Raw genomic sequence first — 14592 nt, 5'->3', positions numbered from 1 at the left:
TTTTTTAAACGGTTACTTTTATGTGATGTGAATTTCACCTCGATAACAATGGTCAACAGCTGATCAAATGCAGAATAAAAACAGCCGCCCCGTGTCTGACACCTCGGGCCTCCCCACGTGCCCGCGGCAACAAGTCAGACTGTCTCCACCTTCTCCTCCGGTCTCCAGCTCTGCTTCCCGCTGACGCGAGTCCCCCCGATATCTGTGGATTAATCCACTTTAAATGTCACCCGTTGCTTCCTGTTCCTGTAGATGAGCTTGGCTTTCTGGCACTCTGCCGCCCCTCCCCCCCCCCCATTCGAGTTGCATCACTTTCTTCCTGGGCTGAGGAGCATTCCGCCGCAGACTCTCCCGACTGTAAACACGGTGCCCTGCGAGCCGAAGACACACCAGCTTTCCCTACGCAGCTTTCCCGGGCTCAGCGGTGCCGTTTTTCCTTGTTTGCTCAGCTCTCCCGTAGCATTTGCCGAGTCGTCCTTCCTGCTGCAAGCTGCCAGGTGGGGCGGACAGGGCGATCTCCCACTCCTGGTCCTCCCCGCCGTCCTCAGCCCCGGAGCCTGGTCCTCCCCGCCGTCCTCAGCCCCGGAGCCTGGTCCTCCCCGCCGTCCTCAGCCCCGGAGCCTGGACCCTGCTCCGCGTGCGCAGGGCCGGGCCTTGCACAGTGACACCCGGTTCCTGGGCCCGTCCGGGCTCCCCAGGGCCAGTCAGCTCGCCCCCCGCCATGCCCGTGGGCAGACATGGAGGTTCGCTCCCCTCCACCCTCTTCCCATCTTCATGTTCGGCATCCTGGGACGATGGAGTTGAGTTTCATGGAAGATGGAGCTGGGGTTTTGGTGTTTCATTTTCCTGGTGGTGTTTTTGGCGGGGGGAGGGCACAGAGAGGAAGAGGAGAGCGTTCGCCGTCCCCCGGCCCGATGCCCGATGAAAACTTGAATCGAGTCCAGGCGTCTGTCAGCCCCCGAGCGCGGTCCCTGGGCTTGGACAGTCCCCGGTGGCAGATGGGAGCCGCACTGGATGTGAGAGGCTGACTTCCTCCGCTCCGCTCCCCTCCCAGCAGCCCTCCTCCCCTCCCGTCTCCCCCTCACCTCCCTAAATAACCGGCTGCTCTAGTCGGTGCACGGCCCCCTCAGCATTTCAGCCGGGGTGTCTCATGGGCGTTGAGACGAAGACGCATCGCTGAAATGAAATTCTCCATTTTCACTCCTGCCCCCACGTCGGCCTCCCGCCTTCCCTTCCTTAGCAGCCCCATCGCCAAGCAGAAAGCTCCCCCCGAACCCGAGCCGCGGGTTCTCTGCTGAACGCCCGTGGGCAGCTCCGACGCGGAGCACGGCTCATGCCGCATGAGGCCGGCCTTCTGCTCGCCTCAGGGCCCAGCACTCGCTTTGCCGGGGCCTCCGCTCCATCTCCAGGCTTTTGTCCAGGTGTTTGCCCAGACCCCTCCCACCCCTCCTCCTCCTCCTCCTCCTCCTCCTCCTCCCCAGCTCCTCTTCCTGACATAGAGCCACCGAGTCACTCCTGGAGCCTCAGGGATGATTCCTTCACCAGGTTTACCAGCGCCCACGGCACAGTGTCTCCACCTCAGGGCCTTACACTCTCCAGGGAAGCGGAGTTCCCCTTCCCGTCTTTCAGGGGTTCTTCCAGCAGCCTTGGGACCTGAATGGGGCCGTGTGGAGGGCTCCAAGCACCCCTGTGGCTCCGCCCACCTGTGGGTCTCCACCCATGCCCGTGGCCCCACCCCCATGGTTCCTGCCACCCAGTGACTCTACCCACCCGATGGCTCCACCCACCTGTGGGGCTGCACCCATGCCCGTGGCCCCACCCCCATGGTTCCTCCCACCCAGTGACCCCACCCGCTCCTGTGGCCCCTCCCACCCAGTGGTTCCACCCACTCATATGGCTCCACCCACTCCTGTGGCTCCACCCACTCCTGTGGCTCTACCCTTCTCTGAAGCTCCTCTCACCACCCCCCCCTTTCTCTGACCTGCACACCAAGGTGCTCATTTCTTCGTTACACACATCTACTAAGCAGCGGCGTTCTCCGTCCTCCACGTTCTGGATGCTGCTTAAACCATGGAGCATCGCTGTCCACAGCCCTTCAACAGCGGACCCCCACCCTCTCTTGGCCGGCTTCTCCTGTGTGGGCCCAGCAGGCTCTGCTACAGCTTAGGAAGGCGCCAAAGTGATTTTTCGAAACCTTAGTTTCGTTTATTCTTCAGGGACCTAAAATAACACTTGTCATAGCTATTCTTTGTGGCATTTCTTTGGAGTGAGATCAAACCACAGTGTGTGTGTGTGCACATACACACACACACACACACACACACACACACACATACACCCACATACACACACACATAGGTGGCCTGCCTAGTCTTCTGCCGAGTCCCTGTATGGGAATGTCTCGGTGCTGAGCACCCTGGGGACCCAGCGGAACTCTAAGTGTGCCCTGCCTGGCCATCCAAGGAGCAGAGGGCCACGCGGAGCTGAGCTGCAGAATTTCGGAAGGTGACTTTACCATCACGTTTGAATTGCTTAATTTAATTTTCACTTCGAATCAGTTGCTAAGCAACTGGGGAGACGGGACGAAATCAGCAAGGCTAATGTGGTTCTGGCGCGAGTTCGGTAACATCTCGTATTTACGGAGACGGTTGGTGGTAAATACGCTCAGTCCGATGGGCTGCTCTGTGTCGCCCAGGGAACGCAGTGGCTGGGCCGACGGTGCTGAATTCGCACTCCCGCCTTCGGTGACCCGCACGCCATCAGGAGTGTTGAGCCGTGTCAGGCCCGTCTGCGTGTTCAGTGGGCTGCTGGGCCCGGCCCTCCCACAGCCGTCGCAGAATGGAACTTCGTGGCACGTGAGTCCCGTGGCATCGTGGATCCGGCCTGATGGTTCCCAAGACCCACCTGAGCCCAGCTTGATTCTGAATGTGTACACGGGCCGTCAGCGTGCCAAGTGTGCGGACGGAGAGCATGGACCGTTCAACGCTCAGGGCCTTGTTGGTGGTCAGATTTGGAGTTGTTATTCCGCTTGGCCATAAAGGAAGTCCTGGGTCAGATCCTAACACTGGTGACTTAAATGTTCTTTAAAAAAAAAAAATTATTGATTTTTAGAGAGAGAGGAGGAGGGAAGGAGGGAAGGAGGGAGAGAAAAACACTGATTTGTTGTTCCACTTATTTATACATTCAGTGGTTGATTCTTGTATGTGTCCTGACTGGGAATCGAACCCATAACCCTGGAGTATTGGGACAATGCTCTAACCCAGTGGTCGGCAAACTGCAGCTCACGAGCCACATACGGCGCGTGAGCCGCGGTTTGCCGCTCTGTTGACTAATGAGTTTGCCGACCACTGTTCTAACCAACCGAACTACCTGCCAGAGCCCTGGTGACGTAAATGTTTGGAGTGCTTTTTTAAGTCATGTGATTATCACGGAAGTCCCCCTTGCCCAGCCCAGGGGCCACCCTCCGTCCCGTGTCAAAGGCAGGGCACCTGACCAGGGTGGCCAGTGTTCTCATGGCTGTGTGTGATGTGCGCAGGGTGATATCAAACTGGTGGGATTGTCAGCACCAAGTTGCCACGGATACAGTAAGTGACAGTGACCCGTGGCTTCCCTCCGAGGCGGGGAGCAGCCCATGTTACATAGGTTTCCCGCCATGTCCTTGTCCTCTGAAGAGAGTGTCTCCCTTGGGCTCCGATAACCGCTTGCCGGAGATGGAGTCTCGACAGAGGCCTGTGGGCGTGTGGCTGCCGGTGACCAGGTAGGAATAGTCAGTGAAGGAGGAGATTATAGAAAGGGGGGAGTACCTTTTAGTTCTATAATTAAACTTTTTTTTTTCCTGAACAATGTCGGTTATGTGTGCAGCGCTGAGCTTGGTAAAAACCGCTCCCGGCTGGAAGGAAGGGCGAGCGGGTTTGGAGGAAAGTCTGGGGATTTGTGCGCCTGACAGCAAATGAGCTTGTTACCCGGGTTCGCTGTTTGGCGTCGGGGCGAGCCGGGTGCTCACCTGGGAGGTCCTCGGAGGGGAGCTGTGCTGTGAACAGGAAGCATGTCCGGGGAGAAGACATGCTTCTTGACGTTTGTGCCGATCTATTTTCAAGGGACGATTTCTTCACGATCTGGGTGTTCCTTCCAAATGCATTAATTTTCCTCTACAGGAACTTACCGTTTGAAAAGCCAATTGGTCAACGTGCCAGCTTTTCAGGAGTGTCCATTCTAATATTGCCTTTTTAGAGCAGTCATTTCTAAACCATCTTTCCATGGGCTTGTGCCTCTATAAAAATTGGCAAATATACTCGTAAACGAGGTGTGTTTATATTTGAGAGCTGTATACACATTACTGGATAGGTAGTGTTATCGATAACAATAAAAGCGTAATATGCTAATTAGACCAGACGACCTTCCGGACGAAGCGCGGTTGCAGCCGTGGGATCGAGGAAGCTGCCGCGGCTGCGAGGGAGGGATCCAGGCGGCCGGCGTGGCTACGAAGACCTCCTCTTGCACGAATTTCGTGCACCGGGCCTCAGGTTTACTAATACATCACATGCGTCACAAGGACAAGCAGGAAAGGGGACGTTGACGGGAACCCTGAGATTGGACGATGGTGTCGTGTCCTGTGATGGCCGCATTCTCGTTAGGGCCTCAGGCACGCGGCTTTGGGTCAGGCTCCTCCTTAGAGACAACATGCTCAGTGTTTGCTTTATTGTTTCTAAAACTGCAGCCGCCAGCCCGCTGTGCTAGTGTTGCTTCTCTGTAGGGCCGTGTGCAGGGTCACGCGCCCAGGGGGTCCCAGCGGGAAGGGCGCCGCGGTGCGCTGAGGCCGAGGGGCAGGACACGACTGTCCCAGATCAAGTCCAGATGGTTTCTCTCTGCTCCCGAGAGCCATCTCGTACTCGCCCCGTAAGAGGCCTCCACGCCAGCAGGTGCCCCGTGTAAGCTTCGCTCGCATTTTCACACGGAGTCGGTGGAGAGGGGGCTTGTGGTGAGGTGCCCGTGTGTGGACGCGCAGCGGGGCTATGCGCCCTCTCCCTTCCCCAGCAGAAGCTGGGGGGCCGCAGTGAGAGCCCCGGATTTGACCCTGAGCCCCAGCTCCGCCCCTCGGGCCTCAGTTTCCTCCCCTGTAACCTCACGTGGAGGCGCTGAGAACGGAAGGTCAGAGGGGAGAGGTTGCCAGGCCTGTGCCTGTCGTTGACACTCAGGCGCAGTGGAACGCCTTCCGCGCCTCACGGGGGCGGGTGTCCCGGGCCGGGGCGCGCCGCCCTCAGTAACCGTTGCCTTGTCTGTTCCCTCCTAGACTGCCTGTTCCGGCTCTGCCCCATGAACCGCTACTCCGCGCAGAAGCAGTTCTGGAAGGCGGCCAAGCCCGGCGGCAACAGCACCACGGACGCCGTGCTGCTCAACAAGCTGCACGTAGGTACCGCGCGGCGGGCGGGGCGGGCGGCGCGGGCGGGCGGGACCGTGTGCCGCAGCTCGGCGGCCCGTGCTCTTTGGTGAAGGGGTAGGGGCTGACCCTGAGGACAGCGGGGTCCTGGTCGCCAGCGCCGCGTGTTCCAGGCGTGGCGAGGACACCAGGCTGCCCCTCAGGGAGCGCGCCATCAGGGTGGGCACACGCGGTCGCCACGCTGCTCCTCACTGCAGTCCTGGCATCGCGCCTGCGGGGCCCTCCGTTCCCTCGGGGCCTCTGAGGGCCTCCCTGTGCCCGGGCCTCCCTGTGCCGGGGCCTCCCTGTGCCCGATCCTCCCTGTGCCCGATCCTCCCTGTGCCCGGGCCTCCCTGTGCCCGATCCTCCCTGTGCCCGGGCCTCCCTGTGCCCGATCCTCCCTGTGCCTGGGCCTCCCTGTGCCGGGGCCTCCCTGTGCCCGGGGACTCGCTGTGCCGGGGTTCCCTGTCCCGGGGACTCGCTGCCCGGCCGCACGGGCCCCTGCGCTCCATGTCGGCTCCGAGCACACAGGCCAGCCCCTCCCGGTCTTTGCGCTTCGCCTGTCCTGCCTGGAGCGTGCTGCGGGCTCGCCCTGCGCTGAGGCCGGAGCCGCTTCTCCTTCGAGTCTCAGTTCCGGTCTCGTCGGCGCGCGGACTCTCCCGCCTCCCCCTCGGGGATGCCCTGTGGGCCTCCTCAGCACGGCGCCCTGCTACGCCTTCCCGTCCTTTACAAACGCTGGCGTCTCATTCACTGAACGTTAAAACACTCCGCCAGCACAGCGTGGCTGGGCGGGCTGCTTCCCGCCATTTGCCCGTGACCTGTGACGTCTCATCGGCGGCTCCTCCCAGGCTCCTCCCCTCGAGTGACCTGGGAAAAACTGCACAGTCGCTAAAACGCAATCCCAAAGGCCACTAGGAAGTTGGAACTCCTTATTTAAAAGAAAAAGAAAAAAAAAAGCCCGCCTTCCTTATGCCGTCTGTGCACCACGAGAAGTCTGGGAGGAAACCGACTCAGGGTCACGGATGCGACTTCGGGCCGTGGTGTCGGGCTGTGGGGTCCCTGCTCTCCTGCTCACTGGGACTCCCCTCTGGCGTCGGCCTCAGTGCAGTCACCCCAGTGCGGTATTTGCGGCAGCCGCGTGCCTTTGGGGAGGGAGGCCGGTCTCCAGGGGGCTTTCGTGTTTATTTTTGGTCAACTACCGTGCAGGACCCCAATCCGAGGTCAGATTGTTTTAGATGAACGCCATTTAAGGACTTCGCTGTCTAGACCCCTTGACTTCCTTCCCACTGGGGCATGCGGCCTGCCAACAGCTGTCGAAGGAGATGACCTCTAGTGGCCGGGACGGTGCGTGTCGGTCCTGCCTGCATCACGGTCGCAGAGGCCCGAGCTCAGTGTCATGTTGCACAGCAGGGCCGGTTGACCTTGAAGAAGGTCCCGGCACGGAGACCTTTCTGGAGTCATTGAATACCCGTTTCTCTGCTTCTGGAGTAGAACAACAGGTGACTGATGGAGTTGACCTTGGCGTTGCTTGGGAAACACGGTGACGTCCGTGGTGGATTGATGGTGGTAGAGACTGCAGTGGAGGGTGTGATGTCTTTCTTAGAAACCCAAAACAGCCCTCAGCCCGTCAGGTGAGGGGCAAGACCAGCACATCCACCTGTGTGTGATTTAAAAAAAACAAAAGTTTTTATTGATTTGAGAGAGAGAGAAAGGGAGAGGGAGAGAGAAAGAAACATCGATGAAAGAGAAACACGGATCGGCTGCCTCCTGCACGCCCCCTACTGGGGATTGACCCCGAAACCGGGTGCCCTGACCAGGAATCAACGGTGACCTCCTGGGTCATAGGTTGATGCTCAACCACTGAGCCATGCTAGCCGGGCAACATGCATGTGATTTTAATTAGCCAGGCCCCAGGGTGGAGGGCAGAACTCAGGATTCTGACAGTTTGGGCCCGTGGTCGGCAAACTGCGGCTCGCGAGCCACATGCGGCTCTTTGGCCCCTTGAGTGTGGCTCTTCCACAAAATACCACAGCCAGGGGGAGTCTATTTTGAACAAGTGGTGTTAGAAGAAGTTTAAGTTTAAAAAATTTGTCTCTCAAAAGAAATTTCAGTTGTTGTCCTGTTGATATTTGGCTCTGTGGACTAATGAGTTTGCCGACCACTGGTTAGGGCCATTCAGGAAAAGGGAAAAAAAAAAAAAAAGGCTGTTATGGCTTTGGGCACCTGCCCAAGTACCTTCTTAGGAGAAACCCCTGGAAACGGAATTGCTCTGTCCGCGTTGGGCCCATTGAAACACTGGGTGATGGACGTGGCCAGTTACCCTTCAGAGAGAGAGTACCGGGGGGGGCCCCTCCTTAGAAACCTCGCGTGGGATCCGCCGAGCCAGATCTGGTCCTTCCCGCGGCGGCAGCGGCCTCGATCCGTGGGCCCAGGTATGGTTCGTGCCGTGTTTCCTTTGGATCTACCTTTTGCCTCACCTGTTGGACCTAAAAGTCCGGCGGATGTTTTTGTCTGAAAGCCCCGTTTGACAGCGCTGTTTGCCCATTGGACCTCCTAAAACGGGGCAGGGGGTTGGGGGTGGGATGCGGGGGGTGGGGAGGGAGACTAGAATTTGGTTTTGTGGAGGGGGTTTTCTAAGGACTGACGTGTGCACTCAGCTGAACACATACAGCATGTGTGTAAACGGCGAAATGGACTGGGAGTTTTCTCCGGAAACAGAGAGCTGGCAGGCAAAGCGCGTTCTTAGAATGTCCGTGAGCTTCAGGCAGCGGCGGCCACATGGAGGCCGGGCGTCGGTACACCTTCCGGCAGTTCCGGATGTGACAGCTGCTCTTCTAAGAGAAGTTTGTCGCTGTCCACCCTCCTACTGGTTGTACCATCTGGCCTGATTTTACCCCTGGTTTGTCTTTGCACAGACACCCTCAGACGTTGCTGTGCTTAGTTCGTCTTTAACACAGAAATGGTGGCAGCTGGAGGACTCGCCGGCATTTGTTTTAGCTGGGCCGGGGACTGTTGCGTTGGCACTTTCATACGTCGTCTACACGTGGGCGGGGACTTAACGTTTCAGATTAGTGGCTCTTAAACAGGCCACTGGCCGTTCTTGAGAGCCAGAGGACTCCGTGAGAACGGCCCTCGTCCGGCCTTCTCCCACTTACGCCCAGGAAGCAGCGCCTTACGGTTCTCTGGAGGCGAGCCCGTTCAGGGTGAGGTTTGCAGCAGAGGAAAACTATCGTTTGTTGGACATTAAAAAAAATTTTTTTAAATTGACTTCAGAGAGGAAAGGAGCGGGAGGGAGAGAGAAACTTCAGTGATGAGAATCAGTGATTGGCTGCCTCCTGCTGCCCCCTACTGGGGGTTGAGCCCGCAACCTGGGCATGTGCCCTGAATCGAACCGTGACCTCCCGGTTCCTAGGTCCGTGCTCACCCCCTGAGCCCCGCGGCCGGCGGCACATGCTTTTATTTTACCGAATCTGTTTGTTTTCTCCCCTTCGACGTTCCCCCTTGAATTCCCGTTTCTAAGAGCTGAGAGCTGCTGAGCCGAGGAACCCTTAGTGACTTTCTACAAAGTCTAAGCCCTCCTCCCCGTGGGTTCAGTCCCGGCTCCTGTTTGGAGAGCCACCCGCAGGGCCGTGGGTCCTGGAGAGCTCTCTTGGGGTGCAGCTCTGCAGAAAACGGGGCGGGCGGGGGGGGGGGAGAAGTGAAGAGGGTGTGGGGGGAGGGGCGCCAAGGCTGACTGTGCGGAGGGCCTTTGAGCACCAGGGCGTGCAGTGTCCGCACTGGGCCCTTCCCGGTGAGCCGTGGGCCCCGCGGGGTCTGTCCTTCTGTCACGGGGCACAGCAGGCTGGCTGCTCATCCCGAGACAGAGAAGGCCTCTGACGAGCCTGCGCGCAGTTCTCAGCAGGTTAGGGAAATCGGAGCTTCCAGAACCGTCCTGCAGACAGTTCTCAGTGGGTAGGATGCTGCCCGCAGCTGATTCTCCCCAAAGGACCTGCCTCCCCACAAACACCTGCGTCAGGTGGAGGCGGGGCAGGCACCTCGTCGGAAGCGGCTGAAAGATTCCTCACCCGCCACCCCGTTCCCTCCCGTCTCCTCGATGAGCAGCTCCGAGCGTGAGCGACACGCGTGTAGGAAAGGGCTGACGCGTGTTGAACGCCGACTGTGTGTCTGCAGCGCCTCTTCTCGAACCGTCACACAGCCCTGAGCGGCTGCAGCGCCCCCATTCCATGGGTGAGAATACCGAGGGAGGCTTGGGGAGGTCACGTGACCTGGCCGAGGTGACAGGTGGTCTGTGGGGAGCCGGGAGCCAGTGCGAGGGGAGGGAGCCTGGAAACGCACCTGGTGCGTCTCACCCCGAGGACAGGGGAACCTGAGGAGGAGCCGCCGGGGCCGCCCCGAAGCACAGGAGGGGGCGCCAGGTTCCCCTCCATCGGATCGGCCGCCGAATCCCGTCTCTGAGGTTTCGCCCGTTCGGGTTTGGGAGACGGACCGGAATGGCGGGCCCCCATTGCCCGGGAGGAGCCCGGGCCGGGAGCGTGGCTCTGAAATGCTCGCAGGACGCAGCGTCGTGCAGGTGAAGGCAGGAAAGGGGGCTGTTCGGGTTGGTGGCCCTGGGAGACTCTTCTGGGAGCTCCGTTCAACCCGACCGATTCCCCTGACCTGCTGAGTTTGTGCGGGTAATCTCCCTCCCAGCCTCACGTGGCGGGATAAATCTGGACTTAACCCAAATGTGCCTTGGGGATGATTTCTGCTACTTAATAGATAGATGTGTGACTTTAAAAAAGGAACTTCTTAAGCAAAATTTCAAACATACACACAAGTAGAGAAAGTAGTAGAACAAATCCCTTTTAATGCCCATCACCCAACTACCTGTGCCACGTCGGCCGCGTGTTCTCATCTCTCTAGTCTGTTTCTTTTTTTTTTTTTAAATTGGGACACGGATCTTCCCCTCGAGGGAGTACCGTGAAGACAAAATAAATGATAATTCGTGTCCAGTGATAATAGCTAGTGCTCATGAATGCTGCAGGGAAGGCTTGGATTTGGGGGGCGAGGGAGCGGGGGAGTAGCTTCTGTTTTACCCTCATTTTACAAAAGGGGAACGGAGGCTCCCACCTGCTCAATAACACCGTCCAGGTCACAAAACCAGAGCCAGCATTTAAATGCAGCTTTATTTCAGTCCAGAGCTTTCAAAGAGGACCTTTACAGACCAGAAAAGGGTTTTGCAAATGCCCTTTCCCCCTCCCCTACTTTCCTTAAAGGCACATAAGCTCAAGGAAATACAAACACATCGGCCTATGCCCTGAGCTGGGCCTAAGCTGACACGCCCATGAGCCCCTTAAAGAGAAAGATGCGCTTTGGAAAGCCCCAAAGGCCAAGAGAGCGGCGCCCGAGCGGGTGCCCGGGCTCAGCCGCAGGGGAGCTGGGGACCTGCCCGTGTCTGCGGTTCTCGGGCGGACCGGCGACGCTGGCCCTGTGTCCCGGCCGAGAAACGGCCGGGCTGCCTCTGAGACCCGTCTTCCTTCTCCCCCACAGCACGCGGCCGACCTGGAGAAGAAGCAGAACGAGACGGAGAACAGGAAGCTGCTGGGGACCGTCATCCAGTACGGCAACGTGATCCAGGTGGGTCCGCGCTGATCCAGGTGGGTCCGCGCCCTCCCCGCTCGTGGGCACCGCGGGGCCCGCGCAGGCCTACACGTCCGGGGCTGGACTTGGCGTTTAGGGGTCCTCCCTCAGCGGAGCACCCACATCTCCCCTGTGGCTGGTCGGATGAGCTCCGCCCAGGACCCCGTGGGAACTCCCGCCTGCCGCCGCTGCGGCCTGTGTACCTCGCGGTGCTGGGAAGTGCTGATTCAGTGAGATTGGCTTCCCGTGACTCTCTTGGTTTCAGACCTGGTCCCGAGGCGGCGGGAGCAATGCTGTGCCTCCCGGGGGCGTATTTGCGGGCGGGCTGGTGTCCTGCCTTGGGGGGAGGTTTACCTGTTCAGCTCCTGCACCTTTAGGTCTCACCGGGGATGAAGCCCAGCCTGGGAAGCAGCACCTGGGGGGGGGGGGGGGCAGGCGGGAAAGGGGTGCTTGCGTCCAGGCCTCTCCGGCAGGAGCTGGAGGAGGTGGAGTCAGCTGTGGCCTCCCAACCCGTGCAGCGACCACGGGCCCCACAGAGGGTCCGCGTAGGGACCAGTGTTTGGGAACTGCACCCATGGGGTCGTCTCGCTTCATCAGCTCCCTTTTCGGAAGGTGTCGCTCCTTTAGTAACGTGAGCGTGAGCGTCCCTGGTTACTGAGGCGTCCCTCCCGCTCACACCTGCTCCGTGTTGAAGTGGGCGCTGCTATTAGAGCTGTGACACCTGAAAGCAGTTTCCAGATTCTCTTTGAGGGTCAGGTCCGGCCAGTCCCACCTGCCTCCCCTCCAGGTTTACCCAGGGAGAGCGGAGGGGGGCCAGGTGGGCTCAGGGCGGGGCCGGCTTTAGTTCTGGGCCGGGCCAGGCCTTGGAGCTCCGAGCTGGCTCCCCGGGTCAGACGGGAGGACGTGGCCGGAACCGAAGACGAGCGAGGGCGCAGGGGCTGGGGACGTAAGCCCTTAAGGACGTGCACCCCAGACGTTCCCACTGACGGACGTGAGATTCGGGGCAAGAAATCTCGCAGTGCCTCGGTCTGCTGCCTGGCAAACGGGAAGCAATGGCCCCTGCCTCCCAGGGTCATTGGCAAGTTCTGTTGTAGAGGAAGCTCTGAGCGCACATCGGCTAATATTCCTCCTTTAGTCGTACCCTTGGGACCCGCCTGTAGGTCATGTCTGTTTATAAACCACGGAGTCAGCCCCTGGACAGGTGTGTGGGGGGTGAGGGGCCACCCACCAGGTAACAGTGAGGCCCAGGAGGGCGTGGCCTCCTCCTTGTCCGTCATGGCCAGGGGATGGCAGGGACCTGCCCATCAGACGAGTTCCTTCTGCACCCCCGCAATCCGGCAGGAGATTTGTGGACCCAGGCGGACTGTTCTAGAAACAGTCTGATGACGAATGAAAGGGGGTCCGGGCAGTTGGCAGCGGAGGCCCAGGCTGGCCTGACCATGCCTCCGGGTTGGGCAGCCCGCCTCCTCCCTTCCCTCTGCTCGCAGCCCATCGAGAAGCCGCGGCCGGCGCTTCCGGGCTAGACCTGCTACGAGATAGGCGGTTTCTAGTCCTTGGCTTTCCTCTCCCCTCACGCACTCGTTTCCCAAGAAGCCAGAGCTCAGAAATTCCCGGGGACATCCGTAGCGGCCACGTGCTTCCCGACGAGGGGACCGGCCCCGATGGGGTCGCCTGTTCATTGCTCAGCCGTGTCCTTCCTTCGCTCCCCTCGGTATCGGGGCTCAGACTGCGGCTCCCGGGCTCCCAGGCTCAGGGCCATGCCCCGTCCGCTCGCCCGGGCGGGTGCTGCCCGCAGCGGTGTGCCCTCGCCGAGCACCTCCAGCCTTGCTCAGGGCTCTGCTGGAACGACGCCCTATTTCTCCTGGCTCTGCTCGGTCTCCTTTGCTCTTCCCGCCTCGGGCACTTCTGCGGTTCCCGCCTCACGGCACGTGGGGTGGAGGGTGTTTGATCCATACTTTATGTGCCGGGAGGAGCGGCAGAGAGTCAGAGGTCGCCGACACCCTTCTTGTTCCCGGCGGTTTCAGCTCCTGCACCTGAAGAGTAACAAGTACCTGACCGTGAACAAGAGGCTCCCGGCGCTGCTGGAGAAGAACGCCATGCGCGTGACGCTGGACGAGGCGGGGAACGAGGGCTCCTGGTTCTACATCCAGCCCTTCTACAAGCTGCGCTCCATCGGGGACAGTGTGAGTGTGTCCCAGCCCGGGGCTGTGGTCCATCCATGGGGACAGTGTGAGTGTGTCCCAGCCCGGGGCTGTGGTCCACGGGGACAGTGTGAGTGTGTCCCAGCCCGGGGCTGTGGTCCGTCCATGGGGACAGTGTGAGTGTGTCCCAGCCCGGGGCTGTGGTCCACGGGGACAGTGTGAGTGTGTCCCAGCCCGGGGCTGTGGTCCATCCACGGGGGACAGTGTGATTGTGTCCCAGCCCGGGGCTGTGGTCCGTGGGGACAGTGTGAGTGTGTCCCAGCCCGGGGCTGTGGTCCATCCACGGGGGACAGTGTGATTGTGTCCCAGCCCGGGGCTGTGGTCCGTGGGGACAGTGTGAGTGTGTCCCAGCCCGGGGCTGTGGTCCATCCACGGGGGACAGTGTGAGTGTGTCCCAGCCCGGGGCTGTGGTCCACGGGGACAGTGTGAGTGTGTGTCCCAGCCCGGGGCTGTGGTCCGTCCATGGGGACAGTGTGAGTGTGTGTCCCATTCTTGTCGAAATGCTCAACTGGCTTTAACCTAAAACTGGAGTTGGCCATTTCTCAGTATTGCCATTTGCGTTTACAAGTTGTGGGCAGTTGAATATGTGGTAGTGTGTGTGTGTGTGTGTGTGTGTGTGTGTGTGTGTGTGTGATATTACACACAGTGCAGCAGACGCATCCACATGGGACCAGCCCCTCCCAGTGGCTGCAGTAAACACTGACCCTCAGCTCAGAACAGAACCAGCCCTCGGAGCTGCGGTCCCACCAGCGTGGGGGTCACAGATTGGCCTGCCCTGCGAAGGGTTCGGCTGTGCCGGCCGGGACGTGCCACCCCTGGGGCGGGCTGAGGACGCCCCCCACCGCCCGGCGCTCCCGCCCGGTTTTGTGAAACGCTGTCTCCGGTGCTGTCTCTCCAGGTGGTCATAGGCGACAAGGTGGTGCTGAACCCGGTCAATGCGGGCCAGCCCCTGCACGCCAGCAGCCACCAGCTGGTGGACAACCCCGGCTGCAACGAGGTAAGAAGGGAGACCGCGGTACGGCCTGCGGGGGGCGGGGGGCGGGGCACGCCCCTCGGGAGCAGGCCCGGGGCCACAGCGTGCCGTGCTGACAGCAGTGACGTGGGCACCTGTGGAGACCGAGGCCTGGGTCAGGGCCGCCCGGAGGCTGTGCCGGGCTGCGCAGTGGGTGGGGGTGGGGCTGATCGTCACCCCTGGGCACAGTGAACGGAGCCTTGTCACTGGGGACCGGTTCCCGGGGAGTAAGCCATCGACGGGACCCCTGACTGAATTTGCTGGCCACAGGGGCGCCGTTTTCTAGCTCGTCGTCTTAGAGAGCGAGCCCTTGGCTCTTTCTCAGAGGGACGCGCTGCGCCGCC

General features: G+C 60.3%; 1 protein-coding gene across 1 annotated transcript in view; it reads left to right on the top strand.

Annotated features, from left to right (window-relative positions):
- ITPR1 (inositol 1,4,5-trisphosphate receptor type 1) overlaps nucleotides 1–14592 on the top strand; it is a 175367-nt gene that overhangs the window by 56444 nt on the left and 104331 nt on the right. The window contains exons 5-8 of the mRNA XM_079795762.1: nucleotides 5291–5406; nucleotides 10946–11032; nucleotides 13060–13218; nucleotides 14135–14233. Of these exons, the coding sequence (XP_079651888.1) occupies nucleotides 5291–5406; nucleotides 10946–11032; nucleotides 13060–13218; nucleotides 14135–14233 (461 nt within the window). The remainder of the gene's footprint in view (nucleotides 1–5290; nucleotides 5407–10945; nucleotides 11033–13059; nucleotides 13219–14134; nucleotides 14234–14592) is intronic.

This window comes from Cnephaeus nilssonii (genome assembly GCF_951640355.1).
Source record: "Cnephaeus nilssonii genome assembly, chromosome: 17".
NCBI classification, from domain to species: Eukaryota; Metazoa; Chordata; class Mammalia; order Chiroptera; family Vespertilionidae; genus Cnephaeus; species Cnephaeus nilssonii.
The sequence above is the reverse complement of the archived record's forward strand: the minus strand, read 5'-3'. Positions and strand labels throughout refer to the sequence as shown.